Consider the following 27,936-nt stretch of genomic DNA (forward strand, 5'->3'; position numbering starts at 1 on the left):
GGGCCCTCGGTGCTGGATGTGGCCATGGCACAGGGTGTCCTGGGAATCCCTCCATGGGACCCCAGAGGAGATGTAGGCTAGTGGGCCTGTCATAGTATTCAGGGTCCTATGTCTCCCAGAGATGCAAAAAGGACCCACAAAGGTGGGGTAGTCCCTGACCCTGGTGTCTGTCTCCCCATTGCGATGATCTCTCCATGTTACAGATCCCAGATCTGTCCCATAATATCCCATACACCTGAGCTGGGGAAGGATGAGGACATGGCAGGTAGTGATGCTTTAATGAGAGACCTCTGCTGCATGTGGGAGATAGGGAATCCTGAAGCATAAAAGTCCAAACCGCACAGTAGGCCCCCTTCGCTCCCACTGTCCTTTACAGCCCAAAGGGCCAAGCCATGCATTGGGAAGGGACAAGAGAGCCCTTCCTGTCCCTGGGCTGGGACAGCACGGCCTGTGAGGAAGTGGGGGACACAGGACGCTGCCAGCACGGAAAGCCCAGAGCAGCAGCAGGTGAGAGATGAGCACAGGGGCCCATGGGACACTATGGTGTGGAAAGTGAGGCCAGAACCTCTCTGCCTAGATGTAGGCTGTTTGGTGGCACACCCCCATATGTGCATACATGTGTGTGTGCTCCAGCACACACTCCAGAGCATGTTGTATGCAATCACACCTCTAGGGGTATCTTCAGGCATGCACGCCACAGAATCACACAAGGGTTTGGGTTGGGAGGGATCTTTGAAGGACATTCTTCTAACCCCCCGTGCCATGGGCAGGGACATCTTCCAGGGACATCAGGTTGCTCCAAGCCCTATCCAACCTGGCACTGAACACTTCCAGAGATGGGTCAGCCACTGCTTCTCTGGGCAACCTCTGCCAGTGCATCACCACCTTCACGATAAAGGATTTCCTCTTTCTATCTAACACAACCACATCACAGGTCACTTTAAAACTGTTGCCCCTTGTACTGTCTTGACATGCCCTGTGAAAAACTCTCCTTTTGGAACCCCTTTGATAGACTGAAATGCTACTCTAAGGTCTCCCAGGAGCCTTGTCTTCTCCAGGCTGAACAACCCATCTCACAGTCTGTCTCCATAGCAGATGGTTTTCAGCCCTCAGAGTATCTCTGTGGTCTTCTCTTGACCTGCTCCAACAGCTCCAAAATCTCTTTGTGCTGGAGACCCCAGAGCTGGAGCCAGCACTCCTGGGCATCTGACCAGAGCAAAGCAGGAGAAACTCCCTCCTTCCCCCATGCTGCTGCCCACCCTGCTGGGGATGCACTCAGGACATGGGTGGCTTTCCAGGCTGCCGGCACATGTTTGTGTGCATATGGAAGTGTGTGTGCAAGTAAGTGTGTGGAGGCATCTGTGTGTTCTTGGCCATGCCTCCATGTGTCGCCATATGCCCATATGGTTGCATGGCAATGGTGCACATGCTCACCTGTGCCTGGGGTGTGCATGTGGATATATGCACAAAAATGTGTGCAGCCACGGTGTGAATGCTCATCATGCTAGCCACGTGCCTGCCCTTGTCCATGCGGGGAACGCACAAAAATGTGCACAGTTGCAGCGCATGTGCTCACCCATGCCCACACACATCTATGTGCTTGCACATGGCATATGTGCTTTCCCATGCCTGGGGTGTGCAGGCTTGTGCATGTGACCTGTGACCACACATATGGGCAGGGAAACCGTGCATGTGCCTGCCTGTGCATATGCCTGTGTGGATGGCGTACACACATGTGCGTGGCTGCGCCCACGTGGGTGGTGCACTGCAGTGGTGCATGTGCTCTCCGATGCCCGTGCATGTGCCCATGTGAGTGGAACATCCGTTTGTGCACGGTGGCAGTGCGCGTGCACGCCCATGCCTGAGCCGTGCCTGCCCGTGCACGTGTGATCGTGTGCACACGTATGTGCATGGCGGCAGTGTGTGTGTGTGCGTGCAGCAGTGTGCACACGTATGTGCTCGGTGGCGGTGGGTGTGAGCGCTCCCGCTGGGTGTACCCGCTGTGCCCCCGTGGGGCGAAGCGCACACGTGTGTGCACGTGCTCTCCCGTGCCCGCGCGGGTGCCGCACACGGAGGCGCGCGGAGGCGCGCGGGTGCCCGCCGTGCCCGCATGCTCGGGGCCGTGCGTGGGCCGCCCGCGCCGCGCAGCAGCGCCCGCCGCGCCGAGCAGGCCGGGGCTTGCGGCAGGGGCAGGGCCGTGGCCGCCTGCGGAGGCACGTCCCGACAGGTCCGGGGGGGCTGCAGACGGCGGGCGGGGGCCGGAGAAAGAGCGACCTTGCACCAGCGGCGGCGGCGGCTCGGGTCGTGCAAGGTGTGTGCGGGGCGGTGGGCGCTCCGCCTTCCCCCGCTTGGGCGTGCTGCGGGATGCTCGGCGGAGATCCGGCACCCGGCGGCCGTGAGGCTGGAGGAGGCAATGCGTCCAGGGAGAGGGGGAGTCAGCAGCGCTGCCCTCGCTCTCCCCGTTTTTCCTCTCCGCAACGCTTGTTGCTGCGCGGAGAGAGGGCACCGCAGTTGCCGGCAGCCGCGGGGAAGGGGGAGGGCGCGGCGGAGCCGGCCCGCGGTAGATGCGTGGGGCCCGGCACTGCGCCGTGGGGTGCCCTCCGCCACCCACGGTCCGGGCACGGCAGCCCTGCAGCCGTCCAGGCTCGCTCGTCCAGGTAGGTGCCTCCCCAGCCCCTCCGCAGCCCTCGGGGCCGGCAGGGATGCCGTGGGAAGATGCTTCCCCTGCATGTGGGATCCCCACTCTCCCTCCTCCATCCCAGCCCACCAGAAGCCACCTGCTCGGGGCTGGCGACCCACGAGCGTGGGAGGTGCACCCATCCCTTCCCGCTTGCCGGAGCCAGACAAATGGTGGGGTCCAGCTGCTGCTTTTCATGGAGATTCCTGTGCTGTCCCCTGTGCTGCAGGGCAGCCCAGCACCTCAGGGATGTGCCACAAGTGGAACTAGCACAGGCTGCAGGAAGGGGCTGCACCCCTCTATGCACCAATGTACCAATGCCTGAGCATGGGGCAGCCACAGTCTCTTGCGCCCAAGCTAGGAACAGCATTGGGATGCCAGGTAGGCTGAGGAATAGCTGGGACACTGAAAACAGCCAAGAAGAAAAACTTTGCTTGCAAGGATGCCACCGTGAGTGTTGTGCCTGGGTGAGGAAGCGCCATCTCCCTTGATTTCCAGGATTGCACCTCCCAGCTCTAGGCCTGCCCCATCCTCTAGGGTGGAGCCCTAGAGGATGAGGGGCATGCCTCCACTTTCAGGATTCTTCCTCCACTCCTGTGTGTCTTTGTCCTCTCAGGTCTGTCACAGGAGTCTGCAGAGCTCTGAGCCAAGCCAGGTGGGAAGATGGCTGAGAAACTGGTGCCTGGGGACCTGTTCTTGAGGAAGACCCGGGAATCAGTGTCATCTCTGGACTCGGACAAGCTGGCACCCATCTCACCCGAGGGGGGTGGTGAGGAGTCGTCCGACAGCGAGGGCGAGCAGGAGGACAGTTCCCACAAGCTTATCCGGAAGGTTTCCACCTCGGGGCAGATGAGAAGCAAGGTCAGGGATATGGGGTGCTGGGGGTGAGGGGCTGGCTGGGTGTGGGGTCACTGCTGAGAACAGGACAGGGGAGTTTACCTTCCCCAGGGTACAAGGGTGTAAATTAGTACCAGGTTCCTGCTACTGGCGGACTTGACCCAGTCAGAGCTGGTAGGGTTGTGGTCCCCTGTGCCCTGCGGAAAAATGCAAACCCCACAGTGGTAGTGTCACCATTGGTCCTGTGGGGCTGTGAAGCGTGGATTTTACCCCACCATTCAGGGACAGAGTCTCTCCCATGCCTGGACTGCCCCCACCACGTTGCCTTCATGCCGCATTTGTTCCTCTCACCTGTCCCTGGAAAAAGAGGACTCTTTTGGGGAGGCTCTGGGGCTGAGATTTAGGGTCATGTCAGTTCTGGAGGCTCGTGGGATCCCACACCCTGCTGCAGGCACTGTGTGTGCAGGGCTTGGTGGGTGACAAAATGGAACCTGCATCTTTTGTAGTGCCCCAGATTCATTTGGCTGTGCCAGCTCCCCTGCGGGCCCCATTCCCACAGATCCAGTCCCCAGTGGTGGTTTGCTGGATGGATGGGAACACCTCTGAGGTCAGATGTGACACTTGTACTTCCTGGCCACCGGCATGAGAGCAGCTGGTGGGTGTGTGCGTGCGTGCGTGCGTGCGTGTGTGTGTGTGTGACAGTTTGCTCAGAAGAAGCTATTTTGATAGTACCTACAAAATGTGGGGTGTGGTGCCTTTTGACAAACAGGAGTGCATGGCCTCAAGGAGAGGTGTCCCAGGTGGGGACAGTAGAATGCAATGCAGTGAGAAGTAACCTGGGCCAAATGGCCAGGTGGGAAGCGGGGAGAGAAGGAGATTTGGGGGAGACATTTTGGGGAGGGAGTATCCAGACATGTCATCAGGATGCTTTGGATGACATGCCGGGCAAGCGGTCCCTTTGTATCCGCCTTTCAGCTGTGGGAAGGAGGTGGCAGAGTGAGTCAAGGCGGTGCCTGCAGTGCTGGGCGGCACACGGGGGCTGCCAGAAATCCCCCTGCAGCCAGTTTCTGGTGCCAGCCCCTCCTTGGTGGGGATTTGGTGGCTGTGCTTCTCCAGGGAGAGGGGAGAGCTCTGAAAACACAGTATGGGAATGCAGTTGAGGAGCAGAGGGTATCACTGTGCTCTGGTGTTGGGTGCTGAGGGCATTAAGGAAGGGGGATGGGGCAGTGTGCTAGGTCTGATGGCAGCTGTGGGGTTGCTTGGGGCTGGGGCAGTCTCCCCTCCTGCTGGCTCTGGGTTGCCTGTTGTGCCAAGCCTGGTGCACTGGCATGAGGTGGGGCAGAGGATGCCTGCCCACTGGTATGGAAATTGCATGCTCCTAACCTGGCATTGTGGGGTTTTCCCACTTGGCAGAAGAGATTTCTGGCGCATGGGGCATTGAGGGGGCTGAGTCACCCTGGCTGCTCAAGGAACATGTCTCAGTTTCCCCTTCTTTGAAGCAGGCTGACACCAAGTCTGCTCTCTCCACGTTCACTGCCAGGTAGGTGTAGAGGGCTATGCTGTGTGCAAGGTGTTGGGAGTGATGCATGGTGGGCAGTGGGCAGGGTTATAAGGATGCATAGTTATGTGTGCAAACCCTCAGCACCCTTCCAGAAGGGCAGCAGTTAGCCACTGGAGTTTGTCATGCAGCACTTGCCATGCTATGGGGCACAGGGACCAGGAAATCTGAGAGGAAGGGGCAGATGGCTGGGCTATGCCCGTGTCCTTCAGCAGCAGCACAGGAACATGAGCCCCAGCCCAGGTGCCAAAGGCCCCCCATACCACCAGCAGGTCTGGCCTTGCTGCTGACAGGCTGCATGTGGGGAAAGGCTGTCTCTCTGCCTGCCGTGGCCACTGCCCACATCCTGCCTGGCATCACTAATTGGCCATGCAGGAGGTGATGCTGTGCAGTGTGCCAGGGGAGGCAGGCAGTGTGATGGATGGGCAGGCGGAAATGATATGTCTGGGTTAACAGTCCATGGAGCTGGGGGAGAGAGTGAGAGCTGGCATGGCTGGAGCTGGAGGGGCCTGAGAGTGAGCTGTGTATGCCTCCCCTGCCACCTCAGTGTTTTTGGTGTTGCGGTTCTGTGTTTTTCCTGAGGATGACTTTGCTCTGGTCTGGAGCTTGCCCACCTGGCTCATTGTTGGATGGACTCCTTCCTTACCCACGGGCATGAAGATTTTGGGATGAGGTTGCTGCTGCCACCCAGGTTGGGCTGTCCCTAGCTCACAGCACTGCCATGGCACATGTGCTGCCTGTTGTTCCAGCCACAGCTACAGTGTGTGTGCCATGGCAGGCACCTTCCTGAGCGATCTTGACTCCCCTGTCACCCATGTGGGGCTGCGGTGGTGGGAGAGAACCATTGCCTGCACCCCAGGGGCAGGTACCTAATGAGCACAGTCAATAAGGGAGAGTTCAGTGCCAGGGTGGCAGCTCCTGAGACAACCAGTGGTGGGGGATGGGGCACAGTGGCCTATTTTTGGTCACATGTGGTGGGTGGGGTACTGGAAAAGGTCTATAGGAGCCTGCCATGTTGGTGGGCAGGGAAGGGTCAGGACTCCCACCCCACTGCCCATCCACACTGACTGAGGAGACCCTGGTCTCTGGTGATGGAAGTGGGCAGCTTCTCCCAAGCCAGGCTGTTGGCCAGCCCCTGGGACAGGAGCAGATGAGAACCATTTTGGGATCTGCTGAATCCTTCTAATTGCTGCTCCCCAGTCCCAGTACTTCTGTGCTCTGCCCCCATCCCCTCCTCAAGCATCCACATCAATCACGTCCCCCCAAACCACACTCCCAGCTTGGCTTTCTCCAGGCTGGAGCTGTGGACACCCTGCAGGGTGCTTTGTGCTGGCATTGGCATGGAGGCAGTGAGGTCACTGTGCTCAGTGACATAAACAGCTGCCAGGTGCAGGTGCCCCACTGGACTGAAAGGCTCCAGCATGGATGGGGTCTTGCTGATGCTCCTCGTTCTCCTCCTTCTCCTCGTTCTCCTCGTTCTCCTCCTTCTCCTCCCTCCAGCTGGGAGCTGCCAGTTGCCTGTAACAAGTTTTAGGCATTCAAGGGCACAGTGGGAGTGGGATGTGATGCTCTTTCCCAGCACTGGTCCCCTTTGGGTTGGGTGTGGAGAGAAGGCGTGAAATGGAGGGAGGGAGCGCTGGTTCTGGAGTGCGCCGACATATTTGAATTGCTGGGGGTGGTGGGGTACATCCTGCCCGTTTGGCTGGGGCGTTCATTTCCCGGCGCTGCTTCGGCACAGGCTCTACCAGCAGCTGAGTGGAGGCGGAGAGTGATCCAGCAGCGCTGTTTGGTTCAGTGAGTGACAGGTCCTGGGGTGATTACACCAGAGCTGGGAGGTAGAGGCATCAAGGGGGGCACAGCAGGGTGCATGCAACCATTGTTGCCCCTGGCGTGGGCACAATGTGCATGGCCATGGTGGGCAGGGGCCACCATGGCTTGTCTGCTGTTTGGAAAGGGGGATCATGTTCCTGAATTCCTGATCTTGAGATACATCACAGCTGCTTGGTGGGGCTGAGGTCAGAATCCTCCAATGGGCCTCGGGGAGGTCAGTGGGGTTGTTGGTACCCTGGGGAACGAGGGCTCTTTGTCCTTGCTGCAGGCATTGAGCATCTTGCAGGCTCAGAGTGCCCCAGTAATGGCGGGGCAAGCTGTACCCTGTGCATGTTGGGGTGTCAGGCAGCTGTAGGGAGCCTGATGAGGCAGTGCTGTAGAGCCAGGCTGTGGGGAAGGCTGCCCACTGAGGGCTAAATCCTGGTCAAAAGACAAAGCAAGCAAAGTAGAGGTGCTGGGGCCAGGTCTGGAAACCTTCCTCCTGCAGCAGGAGGCTGGACTATGACTCCTGGGCAGTGCATCCTCCAGACATGACACTGGAGGGACACTGGAGCATCTCTCATACAGAGAGAGCCTGGGAGAGCTGGGGCTGTTCAACCTGCAGGAGAGTCTGTAACCAAGGGGTCCCTAAATTTTGAAAGGGATGGTGCAGAAAAGAGGGAACCAGGCTCTTCTCAATAATGTCTCTCAATGGACAGAGATGAAGCAATAGGAAATTGCACCTCAACAAAATAAAACACTGTGTGAAGCCAGGGAGGCTGGGCTTGCTCTCATTAATCAGGGTTCAACAAGCTGGTGCCTGGGGTGTGAAGATAGTCCCACTGTCACTAGCAGGATGTTTGTGAGGTTTCTCAAGCACTCTGCCCTCTCCCCACTTACTTTTTCCATTATGCAAATGTCGCTCTTGCCCATCAACTCTTGCCCACCCCTTCTGGGCAGAGTGGGAGGGCTGTGCCCACTGGCATTGGGGCACAAGGGGCAGGGGGTAAACCAGCACAGGTTGGGCTGGTGTGGGATGCCTGCCAGCAGGATGCCTGGGGACCAATGTGGCTGTAGATAGGGAAGCATGACCTCATTTCTAAAAAGCAGCTGCTGGAGGATGAGATGTAGGGGGGATTGCCTTTTTTCTGGGGGGTCCTTTCCTCATTCCTCTCCTCCTGTTAATTCTCTGTCTCCTTTCAATGGCCTTGTGAACACCATGTGATGGCTTGGTCAGGACTGGTGCTGGAATCTCCTTTCAAGCATCCACCCAGCACGGGGAAGGGCTGTTGTGGTCCTGAAATGGCAGAAAGCTCCATCCTCAGGGAGCAGCTGAGCCTGTGGGGCCATAGAACCCATCGGGCACCGAGCCCCCTGACTACCCAGTTCCGGAAGAGCTCTGCTGTGTTGCAAAGCCTGATAAGGTTTCCAACTGACTCCAGTGCATGGGGTGCCCAGCAGCTGTGTAGGCACTGCAGTTGGGCAGTTTCAGGGCTGCCAGCTCTTCCCTGCTGTCTTGGTGCCTACTGGCTCAGCTGGGGAATGAGCTCTGATGCAACTGGATCCTGGCTTGTGCCTGGTGGGCTACTGCATTTGGAGCAAGAGGGTGGCTGCCTGGAACGATGCTGGTGCAATGCAGGTTGGTCTGTTGACAGGTGATCCTCTTTCCCTTCTCCTCCTACTGGGTGAGGCATCATGTGGTCACAGGGATAAGTATATCCCTTCAGGAGTGATGTAGGGTGACCAGCTGTGTGGGCAGTGTGGTTCTCAACAGCCGTACATGCCAACATTCCTGAGTAACAACCTTCCTGGCTCTTCTCCAGCCACTGCTTCGCTGTCCAAGCTCATCCCAGCAGGAAAACCCTCCTGCGCCAGCTGTGGTCAGACCTGGTTGCACAACGGGCTCTTCCCAGGAATGGCGATGGCAGAGCTGGGAGAGTGGGGGGAACAGAGGAAAGCAGCATCCCGGGGCACTGCCTTAGGGCTGAGCATAGGGCTGGAGGAAGGGCTGGTGTTTCGGGTTGTAGCCTGACCTGGAAGAATCCCTGCTGGAGGGGGTTGAGCTCCCCGGGGCTGCGCTTAAAGTCCCCTGCTTGTGCTGAGCATACAGCCAGCCTGTGGTGTGATGGCCTCTGGGAACCAGCTCAGTCCTGGCAGGGCATGTGGCTGGCCATCTTTCTAGGGCCATTTTTAGTTGTGTCCCCTCTGAGGCTACACTGCCACTGCCACTTCTGCTGCATCTGAGCTGGAGGTGGTAGTATGTCTGCAGATGCTGTGTGGTTTCATTCTTGCCTTTGCCTTCCCATCCTGTGCCTCCAGGATCCCCCCAGTGCTGATGCTGAGTCCCCTGGACTGGAGAGAGCAAGGAGGGACCTCGGGATGGTGCAGTGGAGTGCTGGGACAGAGCCCCACAGGGGAGCTGGCCTTTGGCTGATTGCTAGGCAGGTTGTATGTATTGCTAGGCAGGCTCTGGGTGTGCTGCCTCAGTTGCTGAAATGAGAACAACACTGGCTTTGCTGAATCTCCCTCCAGTGCTGCCTGGGGCTCTCCAGACAGTAATGCTGTGGTTGGGGTGAGTGGAGGGGCTTGGGCTTGTTTTGGGGTTCGGGTGGCACACTATGCTTACAGATGTGCAGTTACCAGTGCAGAGCTCCCAGCCCCATGGCCAGGGGCTGCCAGTGACCCCGAGAGCTCTCCAGGAAGGAGAGACAGTCCCTGTGCTGCAGTTGCTCTGCTCCAGCTCCTTCGAGCTTTAGGGTAGCTAATAGCCACTTACCATAGGGGACCACGTTATTGTCGTGATCCTGGAGCTCTGGGCAGGACTTCAGGCAGCCAGCACAGCAGGGATGATGCTACCCTGGCATGGCCTGTCTGCCCTTGCCATCCCCCCTCCTTTTCTGTTTACAAAGGGGAAACACTGGGCTCACTCAGCAATGCTGCTGTAGTGTGGCTTCCCACTGTGTGGTGGGGCCTGCTGCTGGCCTTGGCCATGAGATACCTCTCAGGTCTCCTGCTGTTCTTCATTCCAAAAGCAGGGGTCCAAAACCATGGGGGCACTTGGGAGCTGCTCCCTGCCGCAGTAGCTGGAGCAGATGCTCCTGGCTGAGACCCATGGTCAAAAAATGAGGTAGGTGAGTGGCTCACCACAGTGAGATCCCGAAACAGCCCTCTGGTACCCCAGACTTAGGTGCTTGTGTGGGCAGCATGGGACAGCTGGGTTCCAGGGCTCATTTTGGAGAGGGGACCCGTCTTATTTTCCCCAGGGAGGGGGTTGTCTGGCCCCATGCTGGCACCAACAGAACTTGTACCACATGGCATCACACACCAGCCTGGATGATGGAGCCTGGATGGGCAGCTGCTGACATGAAGAGTTGCACAGCCAGTTGCACATGGCGATGCAGGGGTCTTGGGTTTTGATGCCCAAAGCAGCCCCTAAGGGTGGGTGTGGGGAGAGGTGCCCCCTGAGCTTCTCTGCACCAATTTTGCTGCCCCATGTTGGGATGCTAGGGATTAGTCTGTACTGGTGGAAAACTGAGGCACGCTCCCTCCAACCATGGTACTGGAAGTGTTGTAGAACTCTGATGGGTGTTTTGGTGGAGGTGGGGGACTCTGCCTTTCAGGGCAGCTGCATCTTGTCCCTGGAATGGCCAGAACTGTGACATCTTGGGGCTCGGTGATGCCTTTTTGCTGCTGTCTGTCAGGAGTTGCTGCTGAGGTTGTTTCACCTCTGACCCTCCTTTGCGGGAATGGGTGCCACCCTCGCAGGCAGCCGTCCTTGGTGTATCCTGCCACCCACGTGGCCCTGGAGCCAGGCAGAGGGCCCGTGCCCTGCTGGCTCCAGCCCCTGCTGTGATAACCGTGAGGCACCATCACGGACCTGCCTCTTCTTCCTTCTTGTCATCCTATTTTCCTGTCCCTGCTGTCACAGCTCCCCATGCCACTTTTCGCTGTCACATGCTGCCTGTCCTTTGCAGCAAAAGCAACAACTGCAGCAAACACAGCACCTGCACCTGAGAAGTGCAGCCAGCTGCGGTGAACGTGGCATTTGGAGCTAGATCCCACCTGGCTATGGGAGGACCCTGGCCTGTCCCCTCCTGGTGTGGGACAAGGACTGCTAGGGCGCATGGTTTGTGTGTGGATCTGGGGGTCACAGCTGGAAGGACCCCTCTGTGCTCTCACAGCTGAGAGGCCAGGGAAGGAATGTGGTATGTCCCAGGGTGCTGACACTGGGGACAACTGAGCTATTTGAACCTGCACCATCATTTCTAGGCATTGGGGTGATTGACCACAGCAAAACTCTACACCAGTCTTGGGGAGCAATGAAGGCTTAAAACGTCCCTTTTCAAACTGCAAGCTGGAAGAGAGCAGGGAACAATGTGGTGGGTGCTCCAAGGAGCTTTGGGAGAATCAGGCATTTGGGGAGTTGAGGCTCAGGAAACACCCCAGGGTGGGGTTTTGGCTTCTTTGTGACTTTGAAGGCTCCTGCTATTCCTGATGCCTTGGCCATCTGATTTAGAGCCATGGGGCAGTAGATAAAGGCTGAGACCTGGGGCTGGTGTGTTTGCAGGCTGGCAGGTGTCACCTCTTGCAGCACATGGGTTGGCATGGGAGTGCAGAGCCCCGAGGCCATCGTTCTCTCGCTGTGCCCTTGTGCCCAGTGCTAATTTGCTGTTAAATGTGGCTTGTCATCATGTGGCTGGATCGGATACAACCACTGTGGTAGCTAATTGCAGAGGAGCAGCTGAACGGGGCTGTCGGTGGTGTTTAAAGAAGATACAATCAAAGATGAGGCAGTGCCAGAGCATCTCTGCCGTCCCACTCAGCACAGGGTTGTAGCCATGTTGCAAACGCTAATTAATTGAGTCTTGTAAACACCACTGTGAGGAGGGTAAATATTGGCAGGTGCTGTGTTTCAGGGAGGGCAGAGGACTGGTGGCCAGGTTGCGGTGATGTGCTGTGCTGCAGCGGATGCTCTGCCTGCTGTGGGCTCCCCTCAGCCCCAGGTTGTCCCCTCCAGGGGCTGTGGGGGCCAGGCAGGGCTGGCTGCACCCTGGCTGTCTGCTCCCCAAACCGGCTGGTGCCACAGTGCCCAGGTAATGTCACCTCCAAGATGCAGTCCTGGTGTTTCTGGGGCACTGGGGCACTGTTTCTGGTGTCCTCTCAAAGGAAGCTCTCCTGGCCTCAGTTCTGCCCTTGGCTTCTGGGGAGCTGCAGCAGGGTGAGGATCTCCAGGCATGGCCCTGGGGATGGAGAGATGGAGAGGAAGCATCAACAGCGGGAAGCTCTGTGCTGCTGGAGACCTGCATCTTTCAGTCCTGCCATGCCCAGCAGCATCCTTCCAGATCACAGGGAGTACCCAGCACCCAGGTGATGGTCGGCAGGGAACATAATTTGCCCTGCTACATGCAGCAGAGAGTGAGCCCCAGAATGTCCCATCTGTGCTCCTGGGGACCCAGGGACTGGTGTCACAAGGGAAAGTGGTGGCCCTAGTGGTCCCAGGGGGCTACAGGAGCTCAGGATGCTGTGGTCTCTGCAGAAGAGCGTGAAGGAGGGGCTGTTGCTGAAGCAGACGAGCTCCTTCCAGAGGTGGAAGAGACGATACTTCAAGCTGCGGGGCCGGACACTATATTATGCTAAGGATGCCAAGGTAGGCGGGGGGTGCTTCCAGCATGCTCTGTTGGGGGGACCTGAGCCTGCCAGCCCAGGAGGGAGCAGAGATCCCTGCCTGGTGGACTGGTTCTCTGGTTTCTGCCTCGCAGTCCCTCATCTTTGACGAAGTGGACCTGTCTGATGCCAGTGTGGCCGAGACCAGCACCAAGAACATCAACAATAGTTTCACGGTGAGGGAGGTGTGGGGCTACCTACCGCACTGTGTGGAGATCTCAACACCTCGCAAGGAGCCACTGTAGACCTCCCTTATCCCCCAGAGCCATGGGGCACGCATAGCATGGCCTAGTGCTGCTGGAGGTGGCACTGGTGTGCCAGAGATTGCTGGGGTCTGTGCTGGGTTCTGGCTGGCCTGGTGGTGACCTTGTGAGAGAATGTGGGGATGGTGGTTGTTGCAGGTGATCACGCCATTCCGGAAGCTCATCTTATGTGCAGAGAACCGGAAGGAGATGGAAGACTGGATCACTGCCCTGAAATCTGTCCAGAAGTGGGAGATCCATGAGGTGATGTGGGCAGGGGGCTGTGTGGATCCATGTTTCCATGTGGAGTGTTTCCCTCTGCGTGCTTTTGACTGCCAGGCAAGAGCTGCTGCCCTTGGCACAGCTGCACAGGGAGGGAGGAGCTGGGCTGTGGGGACTCTGGGGACCAGGAGGGAGGGAGTGCCAGCTGAGGGGTCCCAGGCACTGACAGGGCAGGACTATGTCTGCAGGCCACACAGTTCAACATGGAGCACTTCTCGGGGATGCATAACTGGTATGCCTGCTCCCACGCTCGGCCCACCTTCTGCAACGTGTGCCGCGAAGCTCTTCCAGGGGTCACCTCCCATGGCCTCTCCTGTGAAGGTCAGTGCTGGGGTCCTGCTGGGAGGTGGGTAGGGGCTCAAGGCTGAGCCAGAGCAGGAGTGGTGCAGGATGATGCCCACTGCTTGCCATCCCCCGATGCAGAGGGGTTTGGGACCAGGGCTGTGCATGCCATGGGAACCTTCCCTGCTCATCACTTCTCCCCCTGCTTCCAGTCTGCAAGTTCAAGGCACACAAACGCTGTGCTGTCAGAGCCACGAACAACTGCAAGTGGACAACCCTAGCCTCCATCGGCATTGAAATCATCGAGGATGAGGATGGGGTAAGCAGAGGAGTTCCTGTCAGGAATCCTGGCAGGACAGAGCCACCAGCAGAACTGGCCTCGCTGTGTCTGAATCAGGAAGCAGGAAAAAACGGTAGCTGTCTCCTGCACTGTGTGGCCTCTGGGCTTGGCTCTGCAGGGGCGTAGCTTGGGGACACCTACTCTGACACCCTGTAGCAGGATCCCATTTTGTTGTCCAAGTGGGGCCACCTCCAGACATTTTCTGGGGACACGTGTGCCCTGCCTCATGTGCCGGTGGCTTCAAGGGGCCAGGCAGGCAGGGATGAGAGGACGTGGGAGGAGTCCCAGACCTGCCTTGCCCTGCTGTGTGGCACCACCTCCTATGTGGTGGCCTATGACACTGTCCCTCAAGCATGCAGGATGTCATTGGTGGCTGCCCTTCTCTGCAGGTGGCCATGCCCCATCAGTGGCTGGAGGGAAATTTGCCCGTCAGTGCACGCTGTGCCGTCTGTGACCGGACCTGTGGCAGTGTCCGAAGGCTGCAGGACTGGCGGTGTCTCTGGTGCAAAGCCATCGTAAGGATGTACCCATCCCTGTCCGCACTCTGCTCCCAGCACAGACAGCGCTTTGCTGGGAAAGCTGATGGCAGGGACTTCAGTGCTGCGTCCCCCACCTTTGTTTATACAGGTGTCCCTGTGTTCCCAGGTTCACAGTGCCTGCAAGGAGCTCCTTGGCAAGAGGTGCCCCCTGGGCCAGTACAAAGTGTCCATTATCCCGCCAACTGCCTTGAACAGCATCGATTCTGATGGTGAGTCATGGAGGGCACAGGGCTGGTCTGGCAGCAGGGGCAGGCTGTTTGGGATAGGGCTGTGAGCTCTCTGAGCTCCTCTGCAGGCTTTGACTTGTGGCCCTTTGCCTGCTTTGTGGGGCAGTGGGAGCACCACCATCAGTAGGCTCCAGAATCAATGCCTCTTGGTTGAAGGCTGCTTGTTGCCTTGCACTCTGTCCCAGGGCTTGGTGATGTTCTATGGGCTTGGGGGTGGCACTTCTTGCCTGCATGTGGCTTCAGTTGCTCCTGCCAGGCCACCTCTTGCAGTGGTCCTTCTGTGCTGGGATCAGCGGTGCCAGTCCTATACCCCTGAGGTGGGTTGTCTTATGTTGCACCTCAATGGTTCAGCATCTCTCAAGGCAGGGTTAAACTCTTGCTTGGGTTATTTCCCAGTCTCTGAAGCTCAGGTGGTTTTTGGTAGTGCAGAGCAAAGCTTTGCCCTGGTAGGAGACACTGCAGGGAAAAGCCATGTGGAGCATGGGGGGGACCCCCTGGCTGTCTCCTTCTCCTGAGGGGGCCCAGCTGGCCTCCGCTGAGCAAAATCTGTTCTCCTCCGGATATTTCTTTCTTCATTCTTCAATGCTTTTCACCACTCAGCTCAGCCGGTGGCTCATTTGCCTCTCGTTACTCATCTGGATGCTGTCAGGGTAACCATCGTGCAGCTGCTCCTCAGCTCCAGAGCCTTGGCTGCTGGTGGCTGATCCCTGGCAGCATTTCTGCCCTGTCCCTCTCCAGCAGCCCAGCCATCCGTGGCTGTGACTGTTACCCACCCAACTGGGAGCAGCTTAGTAAGGCCTCAGTCCCGCCTTGTCCTGCCATGCTGTCCTGCTCCAGCATATGGGTACTCCTGGCAGTGAGCTTTACCGCTGCAGCCAACGCTCTGACTCAGCAGCTCTCAGTGCTTTGTGTTACCGATCTGCTTGGCTGGGCTGGGAGTGGAGATGGAGCAGTGGCCAGGCAAAGAAGGGGTGGGCTGTGGGGATGTTGCCCCCATGCTCCTGCTGTGGTGGGGGTGCTGGGGCTCCTGGTTGCAGCCCACGAGGCTTTAGGGCAATGGCTGTCGGGCTTGGTGCCAGTGGCAGTGCCAGCTGATGTGGTCCCCGCTGCAGCATTGCTGGGTCTGCCAAGGGAAGGAACCTGCACACACCAGCCAGGCGACCAGGATGGCCAAGATGTGCTGGAGGCAGGTGTGGGCTCTGGGCCAGCTGTTAATCCTCCTCTGCCTTGGGCACATTTTGTTACCCATCTCATTTCTTTAAAAGCACAGTGCTTCCTCTTCCCTCTGCCTCTCACTATCCCCCAGACATTCCCATCACTGCCCCTTGTCCCCCAGCACCCCACAGGTTTGGCTCGGCACAGTTAGAGTGTCCACATGGCCTCTGCTCTACTGAATTGTCCATGGGGAGTGGGAGCCAGGGCTTATGTGTTTGGGTTCACTGCAGGTTTCTGGAAAGCCACCTGCCCCTCGACCTGCTCCAGCCCTCTCCTGGCCTTTGTCAACTCCAAGAGTGGGGACAACCAGGGTGTCAAGTTTCTGCGCAAGTTCAAGCAGTTCCTCAACCCGGCCCAAGTCTTTGACCTCATGAATGGGGGCCCACACCTGGGGTAAGTGCCAGCCTGAGCACCCCGGGATTGCCTTGGTGGGATCCTGGTGGGCATCTGGCACAGTGCCCACTCCCTCTCTCCTTGCCCCCCACCCAGGCTGCGCCTCTTCCAGAAGTTCTCCACCTTCAGAATCCTGGTGTGTGGTGGGGATGGTAGCGTGGGTTGGGTGCTCTCTGAGATCGATGCCCTGGGCCTCCACAAACAGGTGAGTGGGAGTGCCTGGTATTGCCCATGCAGGCTGGCACCATCCCCAGTGCTGGCATCCAGCCCACCTGGGACCCCTCTGTGTGCCCCAGGTGCTGCTGAGCAATTGGCACGGCAGGGTTGGGGGTGTCACAGGTGCCCTTGGGGGCTGCTCTGAGCCCCCTCCCCCCCCTACTCTGTCCCTCTGCTGCAGTGTCAGCTGGGTGTCCTGCCCCTGGGGACTGGCAATGACCTGGCACGCGTCCTGGGCTGGGGTAGCCTATGTGATGATGACACCCAGCTGCTGCAGATCCTGGAGAAGCTGGAAAGGGCCACCACCAAGATGCTGGACCGGTGAGCAGGACATGGAATACACACCTTTCTGTTCCCCCTGCCTTGGCATCTCTTGGGCAGCCTGTCCCAGTTCTCTGCCTGTCCCTGTGCTAGGGGGCCAGGAGATGGCAAGCAGCCATGGTCTCTGCTTGGCAGGTGGAGTGTGCTGACCTATGAGGCCCCAAAGCATCCCCGCCTCCTCCTGAAGGAGGAGGAAAATGGGGACACCAACATCCAGGTGGGAACTGTTGGCATTTGAGGGCTTCAGATGGGGAGGGGAGGCTGGAGGGCAGGTTCCTGTTCAACCTGTCAGCCAATTCAGGGGCACACGGGGAGGGATGGCACTGGAAGAGGTCATGCTAGGGGTCCCTGGGGACTGGGGCTACAAGGGGGCTGGCAGCTGGCTACATGCAATGAAATTAGCCTGGCAGGTCTCAACTTGGCATGTGCAGTTGGGAGCAGCCACCAGATGATGTAGAGCTGGCCCACCACTGGCCAGCTGTTTTGGACTCTTCTGTGTGCTCCTTGCCTAAGTTTCTCTCCTGCTGTGAGTGACCTCCCCTCTGCCCAGTGGCATGGGCATGGCTGCCCTCAGGGCTGGGGAGTGGACTGAATAAGGGTTGGTTATCCCCAGTCCAAGGCTGGCTGGGCAAAGCTTCATCCCTGAGTGGGGCTCATGGCAGGGTGGCAGGGCTCAAACTGTCTCCCCTTGTGCCCACCAGGCCCAGATCTCCCATTATGCCGACTCTGTTGCCTTCCACCTGGCCAAGATTCTGGAGTCAGACAAGCACTCAGTGGTGATCTCCTCTGCAAAGTAAGGAGGGGGCTGTTGATGGGGGTGCCAGAGCCCCCTTGCTGGGCTGGGGCATATCCCCAGGGGCACTGCACCTGCCTCGGCCAGGCTGTCCCAGCTGCCCACCAGCAGCTGCCAGCTGTGGTGGTGCCTGGCAGATAATCCTGGCACTGCCCCTCTGGAGCAGCGGGTGTTATGCCAGCAGTCCCCCTGGCTGGCATCTATGCCTTGTTGGCCATGCCGTGTCCCTCTTGATCTCTGGCCACTTCCCTTGGCAGGTTCCTCTGTGGCACTGTCAATGACTTTGTGACTGAAGTTGGGCGGGCTTACAAGAGGGCAACGGAGAACAAGCAGGAGGCTGAGCTGATGGCATGGAAGGTGTGTTGCAGGGGAGCTGGAGAGCTGGGTCAAGCTGGCGGCACAGCGAAGGGATGCTTGGGAGGCCTATGCCCTTGCTGTGCATGTATTGCAGTATGCCATATTTGGGGTGCCCAGGCATGGGGTGTCCAGGTGCTTGGGGGTACCCAGACACTCACAGTGCCCAGGGAAGCACCCAGCACTGGTGAGGGGCAGCAGCTTGTCCCAGGTGCTGAGTGGGGTAGGTGTCCCACAGTGCGCCATGCTGAATGAGAAGCTGGACTCATTGGTGCGGGAGCTGAATGAGGAGGCTCAGGCCATTATGGTCTCTGAAGAAATGGCACAGGTCACCCATGCTGATGCCAAGGAGCAGGAGAAAGGTGGCAGCTTCAACCCTAGCCCCATGCCACGCATCTTCAAATCCAAGGAGCAGCTCATGCTGCGGGCAAACAGCCTGAAGAAAGCCCTGCGGCAAATCATTGAGCAGACAGAGAAAGGTGAGGGAGTGGTGGGGGCTGGCAGCTTCCCTGATGCTTCAGCAGCCTGGCAGGGTTTGTGAAACCACTGTGGGTTGGTGCTGTACCTGTGCCTTTGTTCTCTCCTGGGATCCTTGGGATGGCAATAATGGCCCCACCCTGGGCCCTGCCTGGCATGAGGAAGGGCCACAGGGCTGTCCAGACTCCCTGTCATGTCCCTCTTTGCATCCAGCTGTGGATGAGCAGAACAAGCAGACTCAAGCCTACCATGGCAGTGTGGGCCCCAGGAAGGATAGCTCGGAGGAGCTCAGCAAGGAGGAGGAGAAGCTCAGTAAGATGCCAGTGGGCCACATGGCATTTTATGGGGACATACGGGTGGGCTGTGGGATGCGCTCAGGATGAGAACCCATGTGGCAGCTACCTCCCTGTCCACTCTGGCCAGGCTCCCAGCGGGTAACGGTGACCTCTGTATCTTCCTCCATCATCGTGGACCGGCCAGACACCTTTGGCAGCTTGCAATTCCCTGAAGACCTCAGCACCCTGTGAGTCTGGTGTTCTGCCTGCCCCAGGGACTCTGGCCCACTGTTGCTGCCCATCACAGAGCAGGAGCAGAGCTGGTACCATGATGCTTCTTCGAGGAGGCTGCTGTGGCAGCCTGTGCTCACTAGTGTGGCATCCCTGGTAGCAGCCCCTCCCTGGCCAAGCAGTGTCCATACCTGGGGGAGCCTACCTATGCTAGGTGTGGGGTCTGTGGCTGATGCTTGGAGCTTGGGGCTCCCACCTGCCCACCACATGCAGGTCCCAGCTGTACCACGGGTGTCCCACCACAGTGGCTGAGGGAAATGCAGACATCCCTGCTAGCTTTGGTCAGGCTTCCTTCCCAGTGTCAGCTGCTCTGCTCCAGTGGGTGTTACACCCCAGCCTCTGGTGCCAATCCAGAGTCACTGATACACAGCTGATGCTCAACCTGCTTTCCCTGTTTGCTGCTTTCAGCCACTTCTCGGAGAAATGCGTCATGAATAACTACTTTGGCATCGGCCTGGATGCAAAGATTTCACTGGAGTTCAACAACAAACGTGATGAGCACCCCAAGAAGTGCAGGTTGGCTGGAACCCTCCCCCAGATTTTGCCCAAGAAAAACATGCACCCCTGGCTCTCCAATACCCTGCATGAGGAAGGACCATCAAGATGCTGGGAGCCATGGGGGTGACTTGGTGCTACTGTGCTGGGGATCCTTCCTGCAGCAGATTTTGTACCTGCACCCAGTGCTGGGATGAGCACCTCTTGGCGGCAGGCTGCAAGCACCCCAGAAAGGGTGAAGACACTAGGGCTTTGGTGGCATTAACTTGCTATGCACCTCGATAGAGGGACATCGCCATACTGGCATGGGAGGATCAAAATTTGGGTGCAACATGCTGCACCTTGGCTTTCCTAGGAGGCAGCAGGAATTGGGGAAAGTAAGGTGGGGCCAGCAGCCCAGGACTGTTCAGCCCAGTGCCCCAGGAAGGGTGCAGAGTCCGTGACAGGCACTGGGGAGCCCACAGCCCCTCATCTGTCCCACTTTGCCCCACAGCAGCCGCACCAAGAACATGATGTGGTATGGGGTGCTGGGCACAAAGGAGCTCCTGCAGCGTACCTACAAGAACCTGGAGCAGCGGGTACAGCTGGAGGTACAGGGCTGGGAGAACAGCGATGGGGCAGGAGGGGCAGCATTGCAGTGCCCCCCAGGCTCAGCCTTCTCTTGCAGTGTGACGGAGTGCCCATCTCACTGCCCAGCCTGCAGGGCATTGCTGTCCTCAACATCCCCAGCTATGCCGGAGGCATCAACTTCTGGGGAGGCACCAAGGAGGACAATGTGAGTGCCAGTACCATAAGATGAGAAGGTGGCATGATGTCCTTTCCCCAGTCCTAAGAAACCCTAGGGCTGGGGTGTCCCTGCCTTGGGCAGACACAGGGGAAAAGCTGGGTCCCAAAATGAGCCCATTTTGGAAGTCTCACGTGTAGTGGTCCTCTACAGAACTTTGGGGCTCCATCCTTTGATGACAAGAAGCTGGAGGTGGTAGCAGTCTTTGGCAGCATCCAGATGGCTGTGTCACGGGTCATCAACCTCCAGCACCATCGCATTGCACAGGTAGTGGCAAGGCACCCTGCAGGACCACAAGTGGTGCCAGAAAGCTTTTGGGGCAGCAGTGGAGCCTGAGACAGTGCAGCTCTGCTTGGCTTGGCAGCCGTTGATGCCACCCCTGGGCTGTCCACCCCACAGTGCCGTGTGGTGAAGATCACCATCCGGGGGGATGAGGGTGTCCCTGTGCAAGTGGATGGAGAGGCCTGGATCCAGCCACCTGGCATCATCAAAATCCAGCACAAGAACAGAGCCCAGATGCTGACAAGGGATCGGGTGAGCTTGGGGTACTCAGCAAGACCACGCTGGGACATGGAGAGGCATGACCGTCTCAGAGGGGCGATGTCTGTCCCTTGCAGGCATTTGAAAGCACCCTCAAGTCTTGGGAGGACAAGCAGAAAGGGGAGAGCTACCGCGCAGCCACGCGGCCACGGCTCAGCTCCCAGCAGTCTATGGAGTACCTGACCGAGGAGGAGAGCAGCCTCTTGCAGCAAGTCTCACGGGTTGCTGAGACCCTCATTGCCAGGTCAGACTGTGGGAAGGGGAATGTGGTGGGCACAGGGAATGGGGAGCTGTGATGTGACGCAAAGTGGCCTGCCCAGCCCAGGGAAGCCCTTGCAGCTCCAGCCCCTGTCACCCACAGGATCCATGAGGCAGCCAAGGCTTGCAAAGCTGTGGAGCAGGAGCTGGAGCACGCAGTCAATGCCACCTCCCTGGCACTGAGTGAAGCCCTCTCCCACAAAGCTGCTGGCACCTCAGAGGTGAGCTGGGGCTGGGAGTGTAAGGCAGCCTTTACCCAGACCCTCTGGGTTCTTGCTGCTCAAGGGGTTACCCCTCTGTGCACCCCAGTTTCTTAGCAGGAGTGTGGCTGTAGAGGTGGTGCTGAGTATCAAGGAGCTGTGGGCTGAGACCAGGGCATTCCTGGAAGGGAAAGCGGTGAGTGGGGGGGCTGGAGAGCACCCAAAACTCCCCCAAGGCTGGTACCTCTAGGGGTGGCAGCAGGGTTGGGTATGGTCCCTATCCCCCACAGCTGGACTCGCCGCAGGAGGAGGAGGCACTTCAAGGCCCCCTGACTGTGCTGGGCCAGGAGTTGCAGCGGCTGCTGGACATCCACTGGCTGGGCCCCATTGCCCACCCTGCTGAGGAGGTAGGTGCACAGGGACTAGGGTATGGCATAGCCCACTGTCTGGCCTCAGGGAGCTGTAGCACCCCACTGAGCCTTGCTTCTCACAGGAGGGTGCCAGCAGTGCCAACAAAGGCAGCTTTAAGCTTCGCCTCAACATCCCTAAGCCCAGGAAGGAGAAGGACAAGCTGCAGAAGCAGAAGGTCAACAGTGTGCTCCCAGGTAAAGTGAGCAGTGTGCTAGGGAGAGACAGCTGGTGCAGTCTGTCCTAGAAGGGACTCCCCTGTACTGACCTCAGTCTCCTGGTCCTGGGCATGCTGGGGAAGGATCCTCAGGAAGGGGGATCAGGGCAGCTCCCGGCTGCCTGGGAACTGTTACTTTTGTCACCAAGAGTCCCTTACAGCTTACTTTTTCTGATATCAAACATGCAGAGCTCCCTAACCCCGTAACTCCTCAGCAAGTGGGAGAAGGGGCTGTGGTACAACTCAATACAATACAAGCCCTTTGGGTATGTCCCTTGCCCAGGGCTGGGGATCTGGTTGAGGGGGAGCAGCTCAGGTGTTCCTTAAGCAAGCCAAGGAGAGGAGACACCTCTTAAGCCTGAGCAGGCTGTGGCCTCTGGCCCTGCTGGAGCCAGTGGTGGGAGGGGGTATGCTGGCTGCTGACCACAGGCTGCCATCACTGCTGTCTGCCCTGCTGTGTCCCACGGCCTCCGCAGGCCCCAGAAGTCCACCACTGTGGTTTTCCTCCCTGCTAGCAGACAAATGGAGCTCAGAGGAGGTGGCAGCTTGGCTCGAAGCACTCGGTTTGGGGGAATACAGAGACATTTTTGTCCGGCATGACATCCAGGGCTCAGAGTTGATTCTGCTGGAGAGGAGAGACCTAAAGGTACAACCCCCTTGTGCCTTCTGGGGGAGCCCCACCCTGGGGAGCATGGTGTCCTCCATCCTTCCTCTCCCTGTCCTTCCTGGTGGCAGGTTGACCGTACACCTGGGTTCACAGGGTTGAGCTTGTGCCACTTGTGCACAGGGTCGGGGAAGCAGGGGAGAGGGGTGGCCTTGGTCCTCCAGCTTGCAAGGGTCCATACACCTGCCCAAAGCAGTATCAACAGCACCCTACCCTCACCTGCATTCAGGCATGGGGATGTGCTTGCAATAGGACAAAGGGCTTTAAGCACTGTGCTCCAGCAAGGGAGAGTATGGGAAGCTGGGCTGTGCCTCATCCCCCACCTTGTGGCTTGTCCACTAGCAAAAGCCCAGGGCTGCCCCCTGCAAGTGCATCACCTCCTCTTTCTCCTTCTTGCAGGACCTGGGGATCACCAAAGTGGGCCACATGAAGAGGATCCTCCAGGCCATTAAAGAGCTCAGCAACGTGCCCTAGGCTGACAACAGGGCAGCAGCCCAGCCCAGCACTGGCTGGGTGCTGCCCCTAGGGAATAGAGGTTGGGTAGGGGAACAGGTCCCTGCCCCTGCCTCATATGTATGGAGCCCCCCCGCTTGTCTAGCTTTATCTGTGTGTCCCCAGTATCCCTGGAGCCACTGCTTCTCTCCCAACCTGTGGGGCTGGAGTCACTGAAGCAGATGTCTAACCCCATAGGTGATGTGGTCTGACCACTGGTCCAGCCCCTCATCAGGGTCACTACAGGAGCTGGGGCCACCCTCTGTGTGTTCAAGCTGGAGCCAAAGCAAAATTTCCCCTTCTCCCTGTGGGTATTTAAGCTGTGTAAATATTTGGAGAGAAGATACTTCTTGCTGCTGCTCACATAATGTCATTACTAAGGGGAAGGTGAGGGCTGGGGAGGAGGGAATTGCGAATGCCTTTCCAGCCTTCAACTCCTGAGCTTCCTGCTCCCCATCATGCAACGCACCACCTTGCTCTCACCCTCTGTCCCATCATAGCAAGGGGAAGTACAGCACTGGAGCTCATAAGTCTCCAGGGCCGGCATGTATGACAAACATATTTTATTAACAGTTACACATTACTTTTTTTACCCCCTCCCCCTTCCTCAGTTAAAATTACTATTATTTATGTACATGGTACCACCCTGCCTGAGGGGACCCTGTTATTTACAGGCTTATTTACAGAGTAGGGCTAGCAGCTAGTGAGTGCCTCCTCGAGCTTGAGCATGTCCATGGGGGTGACTTTGGCAACCTCAAAGAAGACCCTGGAAGGAACATGTTGGCTTAGAACTCAACCACAGCCCTGACCCCCATTCACCAGTGCTCCCAGATCCCTAGAGAACCCCAGGGTGCATGCTGGTGGTGTCACCCCCTGTGGCTGGGACAGACTTGAGAGACAGAGCCCCATGACACTCACGTGTGCGAGTACTTGCTGCGAACAGCATTCAGCTTGTCACGGGGCTGGTATGTGAGCAGGAAATTCAGCCTCTTCACCAGGGGGTGCAGGTCCTGAGCACTGTACCCACTGTAGTACTCCAGTGTAGGGGTCTGCAAGGGAACAGCAGGGCTAAGTTGTGTCCTCTCAATGACAGGACAGCCATCATCTTCCCAGTCCAGCCCCCAAGTCTGATCACAGCCCTAGAGCATCACCCCACTCCCTGGTCCATTGCCTTCCACAATGTTACAGTACCTCTGGGGGGTGCCTCGGCAGGGACAGGGAATTAGGCAGGTACTCACCCAGCCCCCAAGGTTCTTCATGGTAAGTGCCAGCAGCAGGCAGCTGGCAGCCAGCTTCGAGGCACTTTCGCGGGCATAGTCATACTCCTGCAGGGTCATCTCGCAGAGGAAGCGGGCCAGCGTCAGAGTCTCCATGGTGGCATGGGCACACTACAGCCAGTGGACAGGGCAAGGGTCAGCCTTTTGGGCAATGCTGCTCCCCTTCCCAGCCTTTTTGGGATCTAGAATGCTGCCTGTGGAGCACAGGACAGCGATCCCACACCCCCAGCCTATCAAAGACCACCCTATCCTCACCCTCAACCCTCTTGAGGGAACCTGGACAAACTTTTCTTGCTGCCAACTCGGAGCCTGAAGCTCCGGTGATGCAAGTCACCATCCCATGGAGCAAACATGGGGTGCGTGGAGGCACCTGGACACCAGCCCACCCTCCAAAAGCACTCACCTTGGCAAAGCGCCGCAGGAAGCGGTAGGGGATGGGAATGTTGATGTCAAACTTGAGGGTGCTAAGGATGCTCATCTCCATAGCAATGAGCTCCTCCCGCTTGTAGGCATCATCACAGATGTAGAGGAAGTCATCCACACATGGTGGGCACCGCTCCTGCAGGGGCACAACTGCTCAGCACTGCAATGGGGGCTCATCCTGGCCCCGCTCAGGAGATCCTACCCATCCCGCAGGCCGTGTAAGGGTTCATGCACTGCTGGACTCGGCAAAGACTGTTAACAACACCCTGTGGGACTTGTGTGATGTCTGTACTCCTCCAGCCCTTGGCTTGAATGCCTCCATGCCTACATGAGAGGTGAACTAAGGTATCCTGATGGTCTCTGCAGAGCAGAGAGAAGCTGGTTCTCCAGTGACACCAGGTGACAGGGTTCAGCCCACCATGATTGCATTCACAGCCCTTGGGACAGGAAGGAGGAACATGACAGACATGCCACCCTGGCAGCTCTCAGGGCCGTGGCCTGGCCTTCTCTAAAACCCCACAGCGACCAGAAAGGTACAGCCCCTCTGCCCTGCACCCCAGGACAGCACACAAAGAGTCACCTCAAATTTGGAGGCAATGAGGATGGCAGTGGAGCCAATGAGCTGCAGCTTCTCCCTCATGCTCATCACCTCCACCAGGTAGTGGTCCACCAGCTTCACAGCCAGATACAGTGTCTCATGGTTCAGCTCAAAGTTCTCCTACAAGGATGAGAGTAGGGGTCAGAACAGAGTGTCAGACAGAAGTTAAGCTGGCACAGCCCCACGTGGCTCTCACAGAGGCCAGGGGTGTCCATGGGCCAGCCTCAGAGGAAGGGATGTAGGCTCATCCCTAGCCCATGGAGGGGGAGGATAAGCTTTGCACTGGGAATGCTCGCAGGAGCCTCTGCGAGCACACTGAGATCATGTGTGCCAAAGGCAGCATGGGGGGCTGCTCTGCAGAAAGCTGTGCCCCCTCACCTGCACCTCCACCATCCAGTCCACAAGGATAGCACGCATGTCCCCACTGATGTCTGTCTGCTTCTCCATATAGTCAGGAAGCATGAATTTTTCCTGCAAAAAAGCCAGCTGTCAGGGACAGGGCAGGCATCCCCATCCTCAAACCAGCCTCTTCTCACCCTACGCAGGCCCCTGGCCAGGTGGTCAGAACCTCTGGGCAGTCGGTGGTCCTGCCTGCAGTCACTCCTTCCCCGGACAGCGCTGCCACCTCTTGGACAGGCATCACCCACCTCTCTTTCCCGCATGTATTCAAAGATCTCCTTGGCATACTCTGCATTGGCGTAGGGGTCGCCCAGCTGCTCCTTGTCAATGTCCTCCACTGCTGGTACCTGCTGGCATGGAAGGGGGAGGCTCTGTGGGTGCCAGGCACCCCTCTGGGAAAAAAAAGGCTGCTATCTCCTCTGCACCCCCCTTTTCCTACCTGCACTCATCACCCTGCAGTTCCTGCCCCACTCTTTCCCAAGGGAGGATCCTTGAAGGAAGATGGTGGTGCACTTTGCGCCCCCCCCCTCCCCAGCTTCCCATCACACTGGCTGAAGTCTCTCCAAGGTCCAGAGCACTGCCTGGTGCCCCAGTACCACCAGTGGCAGCCACAGACTAGTGCTGTGATGGGCTTGGGGCAATGCTGCAGCCCAGGGTCCCTACCCTCTCCTCAGGGAGTTTCAGTTCCTGCACAGACACGAGCTTCTCTGGCACAGGATTCACTTTGGGCTCTGCAGGACGTGTTGGGGGAGTTTTCTTCATTGATCTGGGAAGGACGAGAGCATAAATCCTCGCTTGGAGGAGGCCAAATTTCTTGGCTGAAAGAGCCCCTCCAGAGACTCTTGCTGCTTCAGGAAGGGGCCAAACACAATACCTAAAATATCCCCACAGACTCTTAGAATCACTTAGGTTGAAAAAGACTTTTAAAGATATTGAGGACAATGGTTCCCCCAGCACTCCCAGACCTCAGGACCCACCTTTAGTGGTGCCATGCCCACCACTAAACCATGTCCCCAAGAGCAACATTCACATGACTTTTAAATCCCTCCATGGAAGTTGACTCTACAACTGTCCTGGGCAGCCTGTGCCAGGGCTGGATAGCCCTTTTGGGGAAGAATCTGTTCCTAATATCCAACCTAATGCTCCCCTGGCACAACCTGATGTCATTTATAGTAGATATACTACTTCCCCCCTGCATCTGGTTCAGTCTCCATCACCCAAGGGAAGCCCCCACTACTTGTCCCCATGGGACAGGTTTGCAGCAAACCCCTGCCCCCAGCTACTCACTTTTTTAGGTTGATCTCGTTATTTTTGGCCACCCCCAAGGCACTATGTGCCTTCTGTGCCTTGGGTAGAGCAACTTTCACAGCCTCCTTCTTCCCTGCCACCACCTGGTTCTTGCGAGCCTGTTTGGGTTGGAATAGGGGCATAAAGGGGCTGCACAGTAAAAAGCAACATATGGCCTGCAGGGAGATCTCTCCTCTTCTTATTAGGCATGGGACACCGCCCCTCCCGCTTCCACCATGAGGGGCTCCCACACTGGTGATGCACTCACATTAGTGATGTCCCCGAATGCTGATCTCTTCTTGGGCCCGCCCTGGGGTGAGGAAGAAGACCTCTTGGCATGACAGCTCTCCTCCTGCAACAGAGGCTGTTAGAAGATGGTGGTCAGATGCCGAACAGGAGCCCCCCTACAGCCCTTGCCTGGTTCAGTGCTTACCTTCTCGGGGTCATCATTCTCTGCAGCAGGGCCCACCTTGCCTGCTCGGGACTGCTTGGTAGTCAGCATCTTGGCATTGCGTGGCAATGGCATCCTCTCCCTTGGTCTCTGCGAGCAAGCTGAGGGAAAAGCAGGGTGTGATGGGGACTGCTGCCGGCCTGCGTTCAGGGACATCCTCCCATCTTGGGACAAAACAGGGGGGATTCATCCCTCCTGCGGGTTAGCACAGCAGGACTGACCCCTTGGAGATCCGCACTCCCCTACAATCCTCACGGTCCCCTGGGGGATTCGGGAGCGCCAAAGTTCCCCTCTCCCCTGCACACCCCTGGATTTCCCTAGGGGAGTCGGGGATCTCGGAGGCCCCCACTCCCTTGCACCCTCCATAGTCGCCACGCCTGCCACCGCCTAGGGGTCCCAGCGATGTCCACTCCCCCGCAGCCCCTGGAGACCCCACTTCACCCATGGCCGGGGCGCACCCCCCAGTCACCCATGCCTGGCGTGTTTCTCCCCCACTCACCCATGCCCACTCCGCTCTCCCCGCACCTCCGGCTCCGGCGCTTTTGAAAGTAGCAGTTCGGTAGCGGCCGGCTAGCACTGGCTGAGCCTCGCCCAATCAGTGTGCGAGGCGGTGCCAGGCGGTGGCCAATCGGCGGGCGCGGAGGGATGCAG

The 27,936-nt window shown here is 58.1% G+C and overlaps 2 protein-coding genes across 14 annotated transcripts; one reads left to right on the forward strand and one right to left on the reverse strand.

Annotated features, from left to right (window-relative positions):
• The first annotated feature begins 3,340 nt into the window (after positions 1–3,340).
• On the forward strand, positions 3,341–23,196 carry LOC146437192 (diacylglycerol kinase delta-like). Of its 4 annotated transcripts, none has more exons than XM_085060801.1 (29): positions 3,341–3,538; positions 12,418–12,528; positions 12,641–12,721; positions 12,947–13,051; positions 13,258–13,390; positions 13,564–13,670; positions 14,081–14,206; positions 14,337–14,439; positions 15,903–16,065; positions 16,162–16,270; positions 16,463–16,602; positions 16,738–16,819; positions 17,304–17,395; positions 17,653–17,752; positions 17,988–18,228; positions 18,440–18,538; positions 18,650–18,749; positions 19,201–19,308; positions 19,781–19,877; positions 19,955–20,062; positions 20,225–20,338; positions 20,471–20,605; positions 20,689–20,855; positions 20,973–21,090; positions 21,179–21,265; positions 21,360–21,476; positions 21,563–21,674; positions 22,210–22,340; positions 22,758–23,196. In XM_085060801.1, exons 1-29 carry the CDS (start codon positions 3,341–3,343, stop codon positions 22,830–22,832), a joined length of 3,459 nt encoding a protein of 1,152 aa, XP_084916927.1. In that variant the 3' UTR covers positions 22,833–23,196. The 4 variants fall into 4 exon arrangements, with proteins under 4 accessions (XP_084916927.1, XP_084916928.1, XP_084916929.1 ...); XM_085060802.1 differs by having other exon boundaries at positions 22,213–22,340; XM_085060803.1 differs by having other exon boundaries at positions 19,784–19,877.
• CCNB3 (cyclin B3) lies at positions 3,386–27,936 on the reverse strand. 10 transcript variants are annotated; one of them, XM_085060832.1, is made up of 13 exons: positions 27,785–27,936; positions 27,268–27,386; positions 27,103–27,198; positions 26,835–26,953; positions 26,211–26,313; positions 25,796–25,897; positions 25,527–25,619; positions 25,131–25,268; positions 24,531–24,686; positions 24,089–24,238; positions 23,769–23,899; positions 3,617–3,711; positions 3,386–3,516 (listed from the first exon to the last, which is right to left on the reverse strand). In XM_085060832.1, exons 1-12 carry the CDS (start codon positions 27,786–27,788, stop codon positions 3,642–3,644), a joined length of 1,281 nt encoding a protein of 426 aa, XP_084916958.1. In that variant the 5' UTR covers positions 27,789–27,936; the 3' UTR covers positions 3,386–3,516; positions 3,617–3,641. The 10 variants fall into 10 exon arrangements, with proteins under 10 accessions (XP_084916958.1, XP_084916956.1, XP_084916955.1 ...); XM_085060830.1 differs by lacking the exons at positions 3,386–3,516; positions 3,617–3,711 and adding an exon at positions 10,259–12,121 and having other exon boundaries at positions 27,103–27,186; positions 27,811–27,918; XM_085060829.1 differs by lacking the exons at positions 3,386–3,516; positions 3,617–3,711 and adding an exon at positions 10,259–12,121 and having other exon boundaries at positions 27,811–27,918.

Source organism: Lichenostomus cassidix, chromosome 4A (assembly GCF_008360975.1).
Source record: "Lichenostomus cassidix isolate B80296 chromosome 4A, HeHo_3.0, whole genome shotgun sequence".
In the NCBI taxonomy this organism is placed as follows: domain Eukaryota; kingdom Metazoa; phylum Chordata; class Aves; order Passeriformes; family Meliphagidae; genus Lichenostomus; species Lichenostomus cassidix.

What these genes read in the sequence shown, in the direction of transcription:
- LOC146437192 (XM_085060801.1), top strand. Translation starts at nt 3,341, where the DNA reads ATGGCTGAGAAACTGGTGCCTGGGGACCTGTTCTTGAGGAAGACCCGG. An exon ending in TCATCGAGGATGAGGATGGG is followed by an intron (nt 13,671 to 14,080) that starts GTAAGCAGAGGA and finishes CCTTCTCTGCAG; the next exon opens with GTGGCCATGCCCCATCAGTG. An exon ending in GTGGTGATCTCCTCTGCAAA is followed by an intron (nt 17,396 to 17,652) that starts GTAAGGAGGGGG and finishes TTCCCTTGGCAG; the next exon opens with GTTCCTCTGTGGCACTGTCA.
- CCNB3 (XM_085060826.1), bottom strand. An exon ending in AGAATGATGACCCCGAGAAG is followed by an intron (nt 27,199 to 27,267) that starts GTAAGCACTGAA and finishes ATCTTCTAACAG; the next exon opens with CCTCTGTTGCAGGAGGAGAG. An exon ending in ACTGGATGGTGGAGGTGCAG is followed by an intron (nt 25,269 to 25,526) that starts GTGAGGGGGCAC and finishes TCATCCTTGTAG; the next exon opens with GAGAACTTTGAGCTGAACCA.